The sequence below is a fragment of the Gekko japonicus genome, unplaced genomic scaffold (genome assembly GCF_001447785.1).
Source record: "Gekko japonicus isolate JY-2015 unplaced genomic scaffold, Gekko_japonicus_V1.1 scaffold114, whole genome shotgun sequence".
Classification (NCBI taxonomy): Eukaryota; Metazoa; Chordata; class Lepidosauria; order Squamata; family Gekkonidae; genus Gekko; species Gekko japonicus.
Window position 1 is genome coordinate 35,706 of NW_015173125.1, and position 16,530 is coordinate 52,235.

General features: G+C 41.8%; 1 protein-coding gene across 1 annotated transcript in view; it reads right to left on the reverse strand.

The window, feature by feature from the left end:
* UTRN (utrophin) overlaps positions 1-16,530 on the reverse strand; it is a gene marked incomplete at its 3' end in the record, with an annotated part of 245,001 nt that overhangs the window by 31,823 nt on the left and 196,648 nt on the right. Inside the window, exons 35-39 of the mRNA XM_015421983.1 lie at positions 14,356-14,484; positions 14,024-14,194; positions 6,756-6,911; positions 5,155-5,292; positions 3,021-3,170 (exon numbers count right to left, since the gene is read on the reverse strand). Of these exons, the coding sequence (XP_015277469.1) occupies positions 3,021-3,170; positions 5,155-5,292; positions 6,756-6,911; positions 14,024-14,194; positions 14,356-14,484 (744 nt within the window). The remainder of the gene's footprint in view (positions 1-3,020; positions 3,171-5,154; positions 5,293-6,755; positions 6,912-14,023; positions 14,195-14,355; positions 14,485-16,530) is intronic.

Here is a 16,530-nt window from a genome sequence, read left to right on the forward strand (position 1 = left end):
ATCTTTTCTCTCTTGTCTTCTGGAATCAACCATCTGTAATTAACTTGTTGACTTTGCAAGAATGTGGTCAGTCCCTTATAAGCCTTTCTTTTCATACGAATTTCAAATGGAACATCTTTTAAAATCTTTATGCTCTGCTCTCCGATTTTCAAAGGTTTTGATGAAGTTACTTTCAAGATTTGATCTCTGATGCATTGCTTGGTAAATTTCACAACCACTTCTGCTGGCAGATTATTTTTCCTTGTATAGATGGAATAGGCTCTATAAACCAAATCCATCTCTTCGCTTAATTTTTCCGCTTCACTCCAGTCAGTGGTGCCAGAGCATTCGCCAATGTGCTTCTGAGATCTTCTTTTTCTACCTCCTTTATACCTTGAAATCGGAGAGTCAAGTTTGATTTTACCATTTGTAACATCAGTAGTTTGCTATCTTGTACTTCTTGATGTTTTTCCATTTTATTGACCTTCTTCTTGATTTTTTGTGTTTCTTCCGTTGACACCAGACATTTCTTTGCAATCTCCTCCATCTTCTTGGTTGTATCTGTCAATTGCTTTTGTTGATTACTGAGGACACTTTCCATATTAGACAACGTTTGATTGATTTTCAACATTTGGTCCAGTAGAGGGCAAAGCATCTCACTTTCTTGTTGAGTGACAGCTGGCTCAGTAAGGCGGGGGTTTAGACCGGAAGTCCCTCCCGTCCTCTTTGCCGGCTTGTCCTGCAGCTTCTTTTGCCCCGACATCTTAGCTTTATTGTTTACTTTTAAAAGTTTGTGCCGCGCAGCTTGGGACTCACTCCCTCTTCCTCGCTTTAAGGAATTCCCCAAAAGGTAACTTTACTTTGTAAGATTCTCACTCCCCCCCCTTTCTCGGTTAAAACCGTCTCGTTCTATTGGGGGGGTTGTCACCCTCCTTCCTACCGTTTAGTCCAGTGGGGGGGATGCGCTTAAGTCTTTATCATTTAGTTTGATCGTCACTCACAGTAAGCCGTCTTTCACTTTCTTTTACTTTCGCTTCTTCGCTTTTCATCACTCCAAGAACAGAGGGGCACAACGCGGCGGGGCCTCTGGGGCATGGGGAGAGCCTCAATTTCCAACCGTCAGGTCGACAAAGAGGCACTTCCCCGGTGCGCCCCCTGGTCCGGAGCTTTTACCTAAGGCTCCTTAGGGTCTCCGCTTATGCAGATCCCCCCCTTCCACGCGTGGGTGATTCGCCTCCGGGAGCGTCCCAGGAGAGTGACCGCCATTCGCGCCACCAAAACCGGAAGTTCAGGACTGATGCTTTTTAACTTGTTCATTAATGGTTTGGAGTTGGGAGTAAGCAGTGAAGTGGCTAAGTTTGCGGATGACACTAAGTTGTTCAGAGCAGTGAAAACCAGGGAGGACTGTAAGGAGTTCCAGAGGGATCTGTCGAGGATGGGCAAGTGGGCGTCAACATGGCAAATGAGGTTCAATGTGGGCAAGTACAAAGTAAAAATCCTAACTATAAATATATGTTGATGGGGTCCGAACTGGTGGTAACTGACCATGAGAGAGATCTTGTGGAGTCATGGTAGATAACTCACTAAAGATGCCAATTCAGTGTGCAACTACAATATAAAAGACAAATGCTATGCTGAGAATTATTAGGAGGGGGACTGAAAACAAATAAGCCAGTATCATAATGCCCCTATATAAATTTATGGTGCAGCCTCATTTGGAATACTGTGTGCAGTTCTGGTCACCACACCTGAAAAAAGATATTATAGCACTGGAAAAGGTGAAGAAGGGGACAACTAAAATAATTAAGGGGTGGAACACCTTCTCTATGAAGGAAGCTTAAAGAGCTTAGGGCTCTTTAGCTTGAAGAAATGAAAATTGAGGGGTGACATGATAAGATGTTTACAAAATCATGCTTGAGATAGAGAACGTAAAGGAAGAAGTACTTTTGTCCCTTCCCCACAATACAAGAACTTGTGTGCACTCAATGAAATTAATGAGCAGTAGGCTTAGAACAGATGAAAGGAAGTACTTCTTCACCCAAAGAGTAATTAAAACGTGGAATTCACTGCCACAGCAAGCACTGGTGGCTACAGGCATAGACAGCTTCAAGAGGAGATTGGAGAAACATATGGAACAGAGGTCCGTCAGTGGCTATTAGCCACAAGGTATAGATGGAATACTATATCTGAGGCAGTGATGCTTTGTATTCTTGGTGCTTGGGGGACAACAGTGGGAGGGCTTCTGGAGTTTTGGCCCAACTGGTAGACTTCCTGATGGCAACTGGGTTTTGGGCACTGTGTGACACAGAGTGTTAGACTGGATGGGTCACTGGCCTGATCCAACATGGCTTGTCTTGTGCTCTTATGTTCTTAATTCGTTTTTTGTTCAGCAGAGAGAGAAAAATTACAAAAAAAAATAATTTCCAATTATGGTCTTCTATTATCCATCAGTAAGTTTTTCGTGATTAGTATAAGCCCCTTGTGATTTCTTTCCTAATGAATAAAGCGCCCTCAGTTCAAGGGTTCTTGTACAACTCCCACTCATTTGAATACAATTACTCAAGAGGGGCTCCTAATAATTTTAACACAGAACATCTATGTGTTTAAAGTTTGTCAGCAGCATCATGGATTATACAGTAGGAACTACGACTGTGTTTATGCTGGTGTTTCCATGTAAAGGATGAATATCCTGTGTACATGTATTGCTAAACAGAAGCGCACATGCATTTATGAACTGTGATTGGACCAGTTCTGAGACCAACTAAAATTGTACCTCGATTCAAGGCATGCCCTCCTTTTCTTCCAAAACACTAAGCTGAAAGATGCATTTTTATGGTATTAAAGCACTATAAAAATAACAAATGACATCATGGAGTGCAAACTGCATACAGAGGCAAAATGCTGAGCCAGAAAGTGTCTTGTCTGGTTCTGGCAAATTATCTCTAATAGATCCTCCAGCTGATAAAACAGTGGTCAAACAGTGTCTGGATCACTGGGTGATAACAAAAGGAGAAATACTTTTCACAATTAAAAATATCTACCTGTAGTTCCTGCTCATCATCTGCTCCCTGTAGCCCTGACAATCGGCCATCTGTCTCATTAAGCCAACTCAACAGACTGTCTTGGTCAGTCTTATACTGTGAAGATGGAGAGATATTCACCACCTTTCCCCTTTGCAAGGACCATAGTTCCTATAACCAAACAAAGGAAAGTGGGACAAATAAAAGTGGTTAAGGGGAGAAGACAAAAAGATATAATATATGGAAATCGTGGTCCAGATATCTCACTTCACTGCCTATGGCTTTGTCCTTAACACTTAAACCAATTAGAAAGTTTAAAAGATGCTTCTGCAAGATGAGAAGCTAATACTGAAACTGCAAAAAAATCCAGGGAATTTTGGAGTAAAAGCAATTCAAAGCCCTGTACTCTATTGATTATACAGAACAGTCTCTTAATACTCCGGCAAACGATTTAATCCAGTGGCCCAAGTACCCCTTCAGACTTCACAGAGCATGCACTTCTCCTTTACCCATTGGAAATGTGACAGGAGATATGTACAAGATATCACCAATTACAGAGGAGGACTAGGACAGAGACAAAGTGCAGATATTTATTATTATTTATTTACAAATGTATATCCCTGAAACGTAATCCTGACAAAACAGAGGTATTACTAGTGTGGGAGGTGGGAAGGTTTAACCACAGAATTTTGATATGTCCTGTTCTGGATTTTGTTGCACTCCCTCTAAACGAGCAGGTTCACAGTTTGGGGGTGCTGCTGGATCTGGGGCTCCTGTGGCTGTTCCTGGACAGGAAAGATCTTCCCACTGTGATGGATGTCCTGGTAACATCTAGATTAGATTACTGCAGTGCACTCTACATTGGACCGCTCTTGAAGACTGTCTGGAAGCTAAGAATATTGCGGCTAGCATGTTGGCTGTGGGCTGTAGGATCGTATTAATCTAATCTTTCTTGTTGTATACTGGCTCACAATCCAAGGTGCTGGTACTAACTTTCAAAGCCCTATATGGCTTGAGGCCAGCATACATTAAGGACTGAAGAGCATCCCCAAACTATGGACCTGTTCCTTAAGGCCCAGGTCATACCCTTCACACACCAGTAGCACTTCCATCCAGACAGGATTAAGCTTCAGTTTGTTACCGACATCTTCTTCAAAAATTGCACCCAGACACCAGTTCAGGGTTTCTACAACCTCCCTGGGACTGGCTGCAAGTGAGATAGAGCTTAGTATCATCTGCATATTGGAGACCACCCAGCCCATATCTCCAGAAGACCTCACCCAGCAGTTTCATGTAGATGTTGATGAGCACAATGGAAAAGTTGAAGTCTTGTGGGCTGAAAAGAACAACAACCAGGCCTGAAACTAGATTGGAAAGGATCCAAACAATCCACTTCTTCTAGGAATGCTTAAAAGTAGTCCAGCCACTTACCTGTTCAATCACTTCGCTCAAAAATGGAACACTCGAGACGGGTCAATAGTTATTGAAATCTCTGTCTCCAGGGTAGGTTTGTTTAGTAGTAGGTCCTGTTTCAAGGCTGCAGCAACCACCCCCTCACTCAAGGAGGTATTAATGACCTCTTGAACTCCCAAGAGGCAACCAGCCAACCAACCCCTCCACACGCACACATTTAAGAAGCCAAGAAAGGCACTTAAATCTGACGGAGAGGGGGCTGGCTAACTGGCACCCTCACATTTCTCTCTGGCTGCTATGAAGGTTTTTCTCTCCTCCAGCATTTGCTTCCTTTGCCACTGCAGTGTGCACAAGTTTAGTGTTTTTCAAGGAGCCCTTGTGCACAAAGATGAGCTTGCAAGCACCACAGAGGAGAAATATATTTGCAGCAACCAAAGAGAAGCACCTGAGAAGCGATGACTTAAGAACCAAGCTAAAAGGTTTCAGGGTCTTGATAGAAAGGCTTTCATTTACATATCAGAAAGGAACTGCTTAAGATCATAATGAGGATATTTGGAGGGCACCTGGAATTAAAGTGAACCTTTACTGTCAATATGACAATAAAATCGGGGCATGGATACGTATAACAGACTGACAGACTTTTCTAATGCACACAGCCATGTGTGCCTGGACACCAGTGTGGAGGGAGGCAGAAGGAAGTGTCTGAGAGTTCCTCCACATGACGCCAATAGCCTTAACTGACCTTGTTGCTGCTGTGCCTTGTCTGCAGAAACAGGAGCTGCAAACGGATTTTTTCTCTCCTGCTGTCTTCTGAAAGTTGCTGTAGTAACTGCTCACCTCTTTGTAGAACCTCTTCAACTTGAGCCCTCTCTTCATCCAACTAAATTTGTTCAAACATAAGATTACAAAACAATTAGTGCTACTTAACAGCCATTTCTTTTAAATGGAGATCGTAACTTGATTTGGTCATGTTAAGAACGAGCCAGAAACCTCTCTGGGTGAGACACTTTTTCCACTTCCCTCTTTCACTCATGTGCATGGGACATTTTATATCAAATATAAAGAGACCCATCAGCAGTGAATCACAACAGTGTGAGTTATCATTCACAACTGATGAGCACATGTAATTTAAGGAGAATTGTACACCCAAGTATTATTCACATTCAACGGTCTGCTTATGCCTTTTTTACTCTGGCAAGTTTTTTTAAAAAGCCTTTCAGGAAATGGACATAAGCCATTTACGCCCTAAGCAATTTTTCAACTGAAAAACAAACACTACAGTTCCCTTGGTAAAACTGAGGATGGTCCTTTTACTCAAGACAAGCCTTTATTGGCATATACATGTAGATACAATAATCTAAATACAAAATCCGTGCAGAGTAAAATTAGAGTTACAGATTAAATAAACAGAGAGACAGCATAATAAAACCTAATTCAAAGTGTCACTTATCAAGACGTGTGACCATGGCACTACAAAGAAACTTTGCTACTATTTCAGTTATTTCTGTATCTGGGTTATCAAGCAAAAAAAGGACCTTAAAATCATCAGAGGTCTCTAAAAGTTGGGCTAATATGGGATATAGAAGTTCCCGATGGGACGCTAGATTGAGAGGGCGCTGGAGAAGAACATGGGTGACAGTTTCAACACAGTCCTTCATACAAGGACAGCACCTGCTAGGATAGGGAATCCCTTGGAATCTGCCAGATAAGATAGCTGAAGGAAGAACATAAAATCTAGCCAAGGATATGGCTCTACGCAAACTTGGAGCTATGAGTTGATAGAGGTATACAGCTGGGAGAAGGATGGTCCTTTTATAAAATTTAAGTTTTGCTTGAAATTAATTTGGGTAACTAGTGGCAAAGGAGTGGAACAGCTCTCAGCAATTACACAGTACAGAGACTGTGGTCCTTTAAGGATGAATGTAGAGTTGCCAATATGAAGGAAAGAATGTCCATATTTTCTTTGTTCATAACCCACTTCACTACAATGCCTTCCATTACTGTGAAGCCACAAGCTACATGGAAGGAATCACAGAATAGCCAACTTCCTGCTCACTGTACAAAATTCAAAGCTAGAAAAACTGACAAGCAGGATATAGGGATATAGCAAGTAATATGGTTTGGAGCAACCACATTATATGAGGGACTATATTTTTAATATATATCCAAATTTTATCACTGGATCAGAAAAAAAATTATGCATTTACAATTTTTCTTTTACAAATGGTTCCAAATTTGATTCACGAGAAATATGTAAGAGCCAAAGCCTTACCATTTTTATTTAGAGGGAGCAAGGGGTGAAGGGCATATTCTAAAAAAATATGTTATCCTATCCTCACAAACCTTTTCATCTTCATCATTTGATTCCATGTGCTTCTCTACAACATTCAGCATGTCCTGTAGCTCAGACTCAAAATTATCCAGAACTGTGGAATCCACTACAGTTCCATGGGGCTCTTGCTTGGTATGTGCTTTATGACCCTCCCGACTGAAAAGCATCTGCAATGTATGAAAATACAAACGGCACATAACAATTAGCCAACAACTTCAACTCACAGATATACTGCATATCACTTCCCTCTCCCCAGGCCATGTCTCAGTTCATTAACTTGCCCAAATACTCCAAATGCCTCCCTGATTTACCACTTTGGGTTGTCTTTCACTCACCACTGTCACTCCTTTCCTTCACAGTCAACCCATCTTTTCTTGTTTCTGCTCTAATGCAAGCATGTCACAGTTTCGCAAATATCCATCCCTTACCTAACCACCTTCTCAAACTACCATCTAATTTCCCTCCTAATCTTTCTCCCTCCCCAAACACACTCTTGTCTCAACTTTCTCTCATTCATCTCTTGACCTACATTATGGGTCCTGCCCACTACTGAAACTTTTCACATTAAAACTGCCAGCAATTTTTTTTCACTGCAAAAACCAAAAGTCTTTTCTCCTTGACTTTCTGATCCTGAATGACCTCTCTGCTGTCTTTGATACAACTGAACACCCTCTCCTGCTTGATTCATTTCACTAGGATTCAACGACAATTTCTGCCCATCTAATCACTCAATCAACATTTCCACGGAGCCAGTCTTTGGCCTATTGTTCCTCTACATATTGAGACTAATCAGCAAACCCCTTTTAATACAGAATATTTTCTAATGACACCAACTAGTTCTCTGGACTTTAACTTTCTCCCACTTTCTAATCCACATTTCCAGTATTCTTCCTGATGTTTTTCCTTGAATTTTTCACTACCACCTCACACTCAATATATCCAAAAATGATCTTCTAGTCTCCCCAGTTCCAAGTTCTCCTTTCATTGTATATTCTGCATATCTATCAACATCACCATCATTAATACTGCAGAACAGGTATGAAGCATCTTTAACCCCTTTCTCCCTATTCTGCTCATCATATTCAGACTTGTCACCAAATAATCCCTTTATTATCTCCCTTCTGTTTCTACACATCCAGACACACTTCACCTCAGCCCTCTGTGCAAAAACTCTGGTTTATGTTCTAGTAATCACTCACCATGACTGCTACAACCTTCTCCTTTCTGGGTCATGCTAGGATCCCCTCATCTTTAGCCAGAACTCTGCCTCTAAAATGTTTCATGTCTCATCACTCTGGTCATATGACACAGCCTTTAAATCCCTATTCTGGCTTCCCGTTAACTTCAGATCAAACACAAATTCTTTGTCCTTAGTTTTAAAGCACTCTATAGCTTTGCACATCCTTATTCCTCTGTTTATGTATCTTGATATATCCTACCCCATAATCTGCCCTGCCAGCTCCACAAACTTCAGAATGCTTCCTGATCCTTCAAATAACTCTTCCCTTTATCCCTTTGTGTGCCTTATGCTTCCAAGCTCTCTCTCACAATACTTACATGAAGTCACATCTCTCTCTTCCTTTATTTCAGATTCACACTTAAAACCGACTTTTACCAGGAAGCCTTTGGCACAACCCCTTCATCCCCTGAATGACCTCTTTAAAGTACTGTGTGTATTGCTGGTGCTATATTAATTAACAAACTACATCAGTGAAGTTGCAAATGCAAAGGCATGTTTGCAGAACATGTTTCTCTTGTAGGCCTCTGTAGTAAGTGAAATATGGCCAGGGATTATTCTAATGTATTAGCTCAGTTGTAAGATGAAAGAATTAGAGCCACACCTAAGCTTGGAACAGAGATAATCACCTAGGAGCTCTGAGAGGCTGTCCTGAGCATGCTGCATTCCCAGTGACCCATGCTAGAAAGATGTCATATGCATAACCTTATTATACAGAATGGCTAAGGACCATGTATAGCGCAGACTTATTTTAAAAAAAAAAAAAAATGATTAATTGAAGTGACCAGAAGCCATCACTGATGTGCTCTAGGAGGAGGCTGAAAACAAAAAGTTATTATGTGCCCTGTAATAAGGATGATAACTTACAGATAAGGCTCCATATACAATGCTGACAAAGTTGACAGAGCTGGTGTGTTTCTGACTATATATAAGAACAGGCTGCTTTCCTATAACTGATGTTCTCCAAGTGATTATCTGTGCAGTCACACCAACAGGAATCAAACATGCACAGATTCAAGTAAGTAAAAGTTTTAGAGCTGAGCTTAAAATGATTTTTTGGTGCTGGCTCCATTCACTGTAAGCACCAGGTAGCATGGCTCCAGAGACCATGGAGCAACACTTCCCGCTCAGTTCTTCCGTAGATGCAGCAGGAGAAGGTGGGTGGTAATGTGACTGCACAGAACATCAGTTATAGGTACACAACCTGTGATCTTTGTGCATCACATTGACAGGACAAAACTAGCAAATGGAACTTCTCATCAACTGTGACAAAACTAAAAGAAGACACATAACAGTAACCTTTGGAACTGGAGGCTAAAGCCTCATCAAACCTTTGAAGAATTATTTAATGATGACTTCAGACAGAAACATCTGCAACAGCAGGATAATGAACAGAAGTTTCTGCCAAGTGCTGGGATGAAATAGTGTGAGGACCCCACTTCCACCTCCAGCTGAGACCCTCTTGGTTACTGGGGTCCCCATCCTATTTTGGACTCAGTTGTTTTAATAGGCACACACACCCTTTTACAACTAAGTTCCAAGAGGATCTGAAATTTGGAGAGTCTCATAAAGACATCAGGGTACAGCCATGACACTGAAAAATCCTAGGAAAGAAGAAGAGTGTGCTGGCATTACAAACTGATTAAGTGCAATGCCACGTAGTTCAGGGTTCTCAATAACAATAAGACTTCTCAATAAGATTTCACTTCATTCTCAATAACAAAAGACTTTTCAACACTGGAACATCCTGGCTTACCCCAGAGGTGTCTGCCCAGCCCAAGGAAGTTGCTATTACATTAACCAATGTGTGGTTCGTCTTTTTCCTTTTTTTTCCTTTCTTCTCAATCAAGAAGGGCACTCGACTCATTAATTTATTATCCATCGTTCAGGAGCTATCTTGACCCACTAAACTTTTGTATCAATGCAGATCTGGCTCACTTCAACCTAATTAAAGCATGTTAATCAGGTTGCCTCACTCAGGCTCTTTGTACCCATGTAGATTTAGCTCACAATAATCTAATCAAGATATTTTCCCCACTTTTTCCAGCCAAAGTTTGACAGCGGTTACCTTCAAACAGCCCAGTCAAATTTAAGGTCCATATGTTCAACCAATAATGTTCTTGGGAGGGGGGGGGGTCCCATGTCTAGCTATGGGGCTCTTCTCCATAAAAAGACCATCCCAAGTTAGTGTAAAGTCTGCCAGGTTCTCCCACTATCTGAACATAGCAACTGTTATGCAGGCTCCTTTCCCCCCCTGCTCCTTGAACCTCAACTATGTTTGCCCCGGACCTCTCCAGAACTCAAGCCCAGGATTTCAGGTTGAATGGCCCTTCCTTAAAACTCGCCAATTTCCTCCCGCCTACCTTTTATAAGTGTGCCCTCTTATTGGTGTATGGTTACTTATGGAATTAGTTCTCAGATGCCTAGCGTATGTTCTATACATTTTTATTCTTTTTATTTTATTTTGTACACAACAAAGCTATTTGTGTTTACAATTACTCTCACTTTCTTCATAATTTTATTTTTGAGTATCCCCACTGAGATCCAGCCTGGTATAAACAGACTTACAAGGTCCTGCATTATTCCTTTCTGGAACCCTTTTAAAGCTAATTTCCCCTTCTATGTGTCCAGTTTGGGTAACAACAGCAAGTCCTTCTCACAGGGAGAAGAGATAGGATGGAGCACAAGTTAGTGAGTGCCTTCCAGACAGCTGTTCCCCAACAGCCACCCTTTGTCCCCGACCCTGAAGTAACGAGGAGAGCCACTGAAAGGCAAACCCTTGAATCCCGGTGTCAGCAAGGTGGTGGTTCAGTAGTTGATGTCGCTGACAGGTCTAACAACAACAACACTGCCGTACCACCTCGATCCAGATGCCTCCGGAGATCATCTGTGAGGGCAACCAGGACCATCCCCGTCCCATGGTCTGGTCAGAAACCAGATTGGAAAGGATCTAATGCGGAGGTGTCATCTAAAAAACCCTGCAGCTGAATTGCCACCACCTTCTCAAATTGGATACCGGCCGGTAATTAGCTAATTTGGTCAGATCCAAAGGTGTTTTTTTTTAGGAGAGGGTGGACCACCGCTTGCTTTAGTGCACTAGGGAACAGTCCCTCGACTGTTTTAAACCCTGTTTTAATGTTAAAATGCTTTTATGTTTTGATGTTCAACACACTGGGGATTTTATTCAGATACAAAAGAAGTACAGAGATGCTTTAAATCACTGGTTCCCAAAGTGGGCAATGCTTTAGTGCACTAGGGAACAGTCCCTCAACTGTTTTAAACCCTGTTTTAATGTTAAAATACTTTTATGTTTTGATGTTCACCACACTGGGGATTTTATTCAGATACAAAAGAAGTACAGAGATGCTTTAAATCACTGGTTCCCAAAGTGGGCAATACTGCCCCCTGGGGGGCGCTGGAACAATCCAGGTGGGCGGTAGGAGCCTTGGGTGCAATTGGAGGGCGTTGAATAAAAATAAGGGGGAGGTGGAAGCATAAAGAAAGAAGATTCCAGAACCTATCTAAAGCAGAGGGGAAGGGGAAGAGGGGTCCCCACAGCCAATCACAGCCATGCATTTGCAAATTGTTTTTAAATTAACTGTAGTTGCTTGTTGGGGTTGGGGTGGGGGGTTGGCTTAATCTTTTAAAGTTAAACAATTTTGGTGACAGTTCTAAAAGTTTGTTTTGCATTTAAAAGTATTTCTGTTGGATTGTTTCTTTTAATTAACTGTAGTAGTTGCTTGTTGGTGTGGTGATGGTTTTTGCTCAATGTTTTTAATTTTGTGATTCAACTTTTGTTAATGGTTGCTGTTTCAATATTGTAATTAAATACTGTATTGTACAGCCTGTAGTGCTGTTTCCTTTGTGTGTTTTGGTTTGCGGGGGGGGGCAGCTGCTGTTTGTGGGTTCAGTGTTGTACATTTGTTGTCCCTGATAGTGCTCTGGTGTTGTTCTGTTGTGGTTTTCCATTGTGATTTGTGACGGTCTTGTTTTTAAAAGTTCTGCTTTATTCCTTTTGGTTGCTTGGAAGGGTACTGGCAGTGGGTGTGGGAGTGTGTGGGCCTTGCTTCTGTGCTGTGGTTTGTCAGACAAACTGTAATGTTTTTGCTTGTTTGTTGCTGGTTTTTGCTGGGGAGGCCTTGCTGCTGGGGGGCTGTTTGATTGTGTTCCGTGGTTAATCTTTTTGGGGTTTTGGCTTTGGGGGGAGGGACTGGTCAGTTCTCAGAGTGTGTTTCCCAGTTTTAGGCCAGGGCTTTTGTGTCTCTGTCTTGTTGTGCTTTTCTGATCTCTGAGAGTGTTGTGCAGATAGGGCGAGAGCAGCTTTATTTCCTTTGGTTTTAAAACTCTGGCCAATAGTTCTGGCTGCAAAAGCAGATGCCTACACTTTATCCTGGATTATGGGCTATAGTACAAAAGTTTCTAATTGCATTTCCTTCAACATATTTAGTGGAACGTGGGTTCAGTGCGGTCACAAATCTGTTCACTAAAAAAAGAAACCCACTGCAAATAGCTAATCACGGTGATTTAAGATTGCTGCTGACAAAAATAGAGCCAAACATTAATAAATTGATAGCAGCGCACCAGGTTCATCCTTCTCATTAGGATTTTTTTAATGTTATTTGTGATTTTTATTTTAATATTATCCTTTGTTATCTTAATTTTCTGTGTGTATGCAAATGTTACTATGATTGATTTTATAAAATACTTTTATGATTTCGAGCTTCAAAGTGCCTTATTTACAGCAACGTCTTTCTTTACTATGTGCAAATTTGTCACTGCATCTTTTTGTCCACTTCTTGAAGGTAGATTTCCAGGGGGACGCTGAGTAATTTTTTTTCTGAAAAGGGGATGGTAGGCCAAATAAGTTTGGGAACCACTGCTTTAAATAAACAACAAATAAATCTTGGATCTGCCCTGTGAGACTGAATCTACATTCTGGAAGAGAGCAGAGCAACCAAAGGTGTGGTTGCAGGAATAGAAGGATGGAACCTCCAACACAATGGACATGACGTTGCTTTATCAACTGGGTACAGAAGCTGACTAGCCTTGGGTCACATATGATAGAGCTGGAAGGGATTCTAGTATGAAGTTGAAGCAGAGGAGAGGAACTGCTTTGTGTGATCTTTGTCCTTTTTCTTCTTAGAATACACCACAATACATGCTGGGGGGGGGGGGGGGAGCCCTGAGTCCAAAATCAGTTTTAATAACTTTCTTTCAAGTCAGTATCAAAGTTACAGTAAGTGCCAAGTGATCTATTGGTTCTGCCAGACTTCCAACCAAGAGAAGGTGAGGTTTGCTTGGTAAACTTTAAGCAATGCAGGTACAAGGCAATTCAGTGTTGTTCCCCTGAGCACAAAAGACACTTGGTGTAACCAGCAGTAGTTGGCAACTTGACCCCACAAACAACCCAACATTTCAAAGAAGTCTTCTGTGCCATAAAGACTTATGGACAAAAATGGTGGGAATTAAGCTGAGAGAAGAGTGAGTTTGCCAAATGTAGAGAATAAAAAATAACTCAAAACAGCATCCAAAATCTTAACTCACTATGTATCCTATGTTTTGAGAGAAGGTGTAGCTCAGAGTTGAAGCTCCTCACAATGTCTCTGTTTTGGCAGTTGAAAAGGTGAGTGGAAAGCATGGTTCCACCCACTCTGAGCATGTGTTGCTCCCAGTAGGTGGAGCCAGCAGTTTCCTTCCCCCAAAACAAATAATTTTAAGCTTATCTTTAGAAGCTGTGCATGCTCAACTCCCATCACCACATGAGGAAAAGTAATGCATAATTTTTCCTGATCATTATTGGACCATCTCCAATAAAAAAAAAATGAAATATGTAATTAGCCCACTTTACTACAATGTATATATCTTATGAAGAAAATGTGCCTGGCTATAATCTAGATAGAACTGACTAGCATTGGATTAACTGAGAAGAGGCAAGAAATCCACTTAAAAAGAAAAGATGCTTGTACATTTTAAAAAGCAAAAAACATCAGTTTTCTGGAACTATTAAGTAATTTTCTTATTCTAATGTTACTCTTTCCTCACCTTAGCACTTCTGATATGCTGTGATACCTTTTCAAAGTTTCTGTTCAGTTCAGCCAACTTAGGTTCTACAAGTTCACAGCATGACATGCCACGTCCATTCATCAAGATAATAGCTTGGTCACGCACATTATCCACTCTGAGGCTAACTTCATCCAATTCTGATGTTAAACGCTAGAAGACAGGAAAGAAAACAGCATAAGCTTAGTACACAGCAGGGTCAAATAGGGAAGGAGTGTGGAATGGGAGAAATCAACCAAGAAATCTGGCTGGGTTTGAATACAGAATGTGCTATTACTGTGCAAAGCATATCAGTAAAACATTATGTTTGCCACCTTCACTGTCTCATCTTTCTTGCTGGCTGGCTTTTTCTCAATTTCATCCAACAGGGCTTCAGCTTGGTAGAGCCAAGTGCTTATATGGGCAACATTTTCATCAAAAATCTCTAGTTGACTTTGGTGATTCTGGAAAGTGAGAGCAAAAAAATAAATCAAAGGAAAGTAGCCAGTGAAAGACCAGGGACAATGCAAATGCTGTAGCTATTTTGACCGAAAACACTTTGCAATAGACAGTAAAAAAAAACCCTAAACAAATGGAAGTTTTGTATTCACTTATCATGAAGCTTCCTTTCTCAGTGGTCCGGGAGTGGGGCAGTCCTTACTCTTGGGAATAGCCTCCTCCTCCTCTGGAACAGGGTTGGTTTCCTCAGATCAGTCCAAAAAGGGGAGGGGCCTGTCCTCTGGGAACATCCCAGTCATCTCCAGGCCATGCATCCCCCAACATCACACTAAGGAAAAGAAAAACACTTCTCCCCACCATAGTGAAACTCGATTTTCAGGGCAACCAGCATTGTAACTTCATGCCCCTCCAGTGGGTGTAGGCCAATGTTGAAACCCTCTGTTGCTCTCTCACCCGATTAACTCACGAATTTTTGTTTTAGCACCTCAGAGAAACTGCATAAATGTTCATCCAGTTTCTACATCCCCCCAAAATAACCTCCAGAAGCTGCCCCCCAAAACTGGGTGGGTAGGACTGCCCCACTCCCAGACCACCAAGAAAGGAAGCTTCACGGTAAGTGAATACAAATCTTCTATTCTCCAGTGGTCCTGGGAGTGGGGAAGTCCTTACTTTTGGGACATAAAATAGCAATGTGCTCCAGGGTGGGAAATCCAGCTTCTGGTTTATAGGGTGTGCTACAGCACACCCCAATGAAAAGCTGCCACAGCCAAGGTCAGCTTATCTACTCTATAGTGTCTAATAAATGAGTGCACAGACTTCCACGGGGCCACTGTACCCTCCAAGGATGGATCTGTAAGCTGCTGACACAGCAGCTCCCTGCAGCGAATATGCTGGAAGACCTTTGGGTGGATCCAGCCCCTGAGCCTAAACTTTTGTTAATGGTTGCTGTTTAAATATTGTAATTAAATACTGTATTGTACAGCCTGTACTGCTGTTTCCTTTGTGTGTTTTGGTATGCTGGAAGACCTTTGGGTGGATCCAGCCCCTGAGCCTTGCATGCAACAATGATGCCACCCCTAAAACCACCTACTTAAGGTAAAAAGTGATACCAGTTAACCTAAAGCAGATATCCGAAAAGAAACAAATAAGGTATCCAAATCATGCCAATGTATGCCCTGTCATGGAAAAACTAAATACCCTATGAACATCTAGGCAATGCCATTTCCTTTCCTTGTCATGTCTATAATTGAGACAAAGGAAGGTAAGACAATGATCTCTGACTTGTGAAAGAACTGGATTAACCTTGGGAACATAGTGGCACCCTATCATTGTGGAAAACATGGAGTTCCCTGTCAACTGGCAGGGTCCTCAGTTCCGACATCCACCTAGTTGACATGATGCCCACTAAAAACAAGGTCTTGAATGTTAATTCCTTGAGACTCTGTGGGTTCAAAGGTTCTCTACAGAATGCTCCCAGGACTCTATGTGGGTTCCAAGTTAGAAACCTCTGCACTTGTGGCAGTTTTAACCACGTAGTCACCCCTTAGGAATCTTGAAATTTGTGGATGGCAATTTAAAGGACTTCCCTTCCTTGCCCCCATTACTGCCGATACAGCTGCCACCTGCCACTTTAATGTACTCATGCTTAGCTCTCTATCCAAACCATCTTGGAGAAGCTAAAATGCCTCTAACTGACACATTTAATGGTTCCCAATCACATTCTGAACACCAAGAGTGAAGAACCTACCAGATTGTGTTATATACCCTATTCATTGAACCCTTCCTAGACAACTAACATTGTGTCTGACACCCTGTCAGGGTAACCCAACCCTTCTAGCTGTTTCCGCTCGACCTTCAGGCTGTTAGGTTTAGGAGGGCTGGGAGAGATGGTTATGCTGGTCCTAGTGACAATAAGTCTTTCCCAGTGGTAGACACCATGGTTCCACAGTCGACAATCTCTTCAGATCTTGGAACCAAGCTCTTTATGGTAAAAAGGGTGCTATCAGCACTAGTTCCGCCTTCTGTTCCAACAGCTTCTGAATCACCTTGTG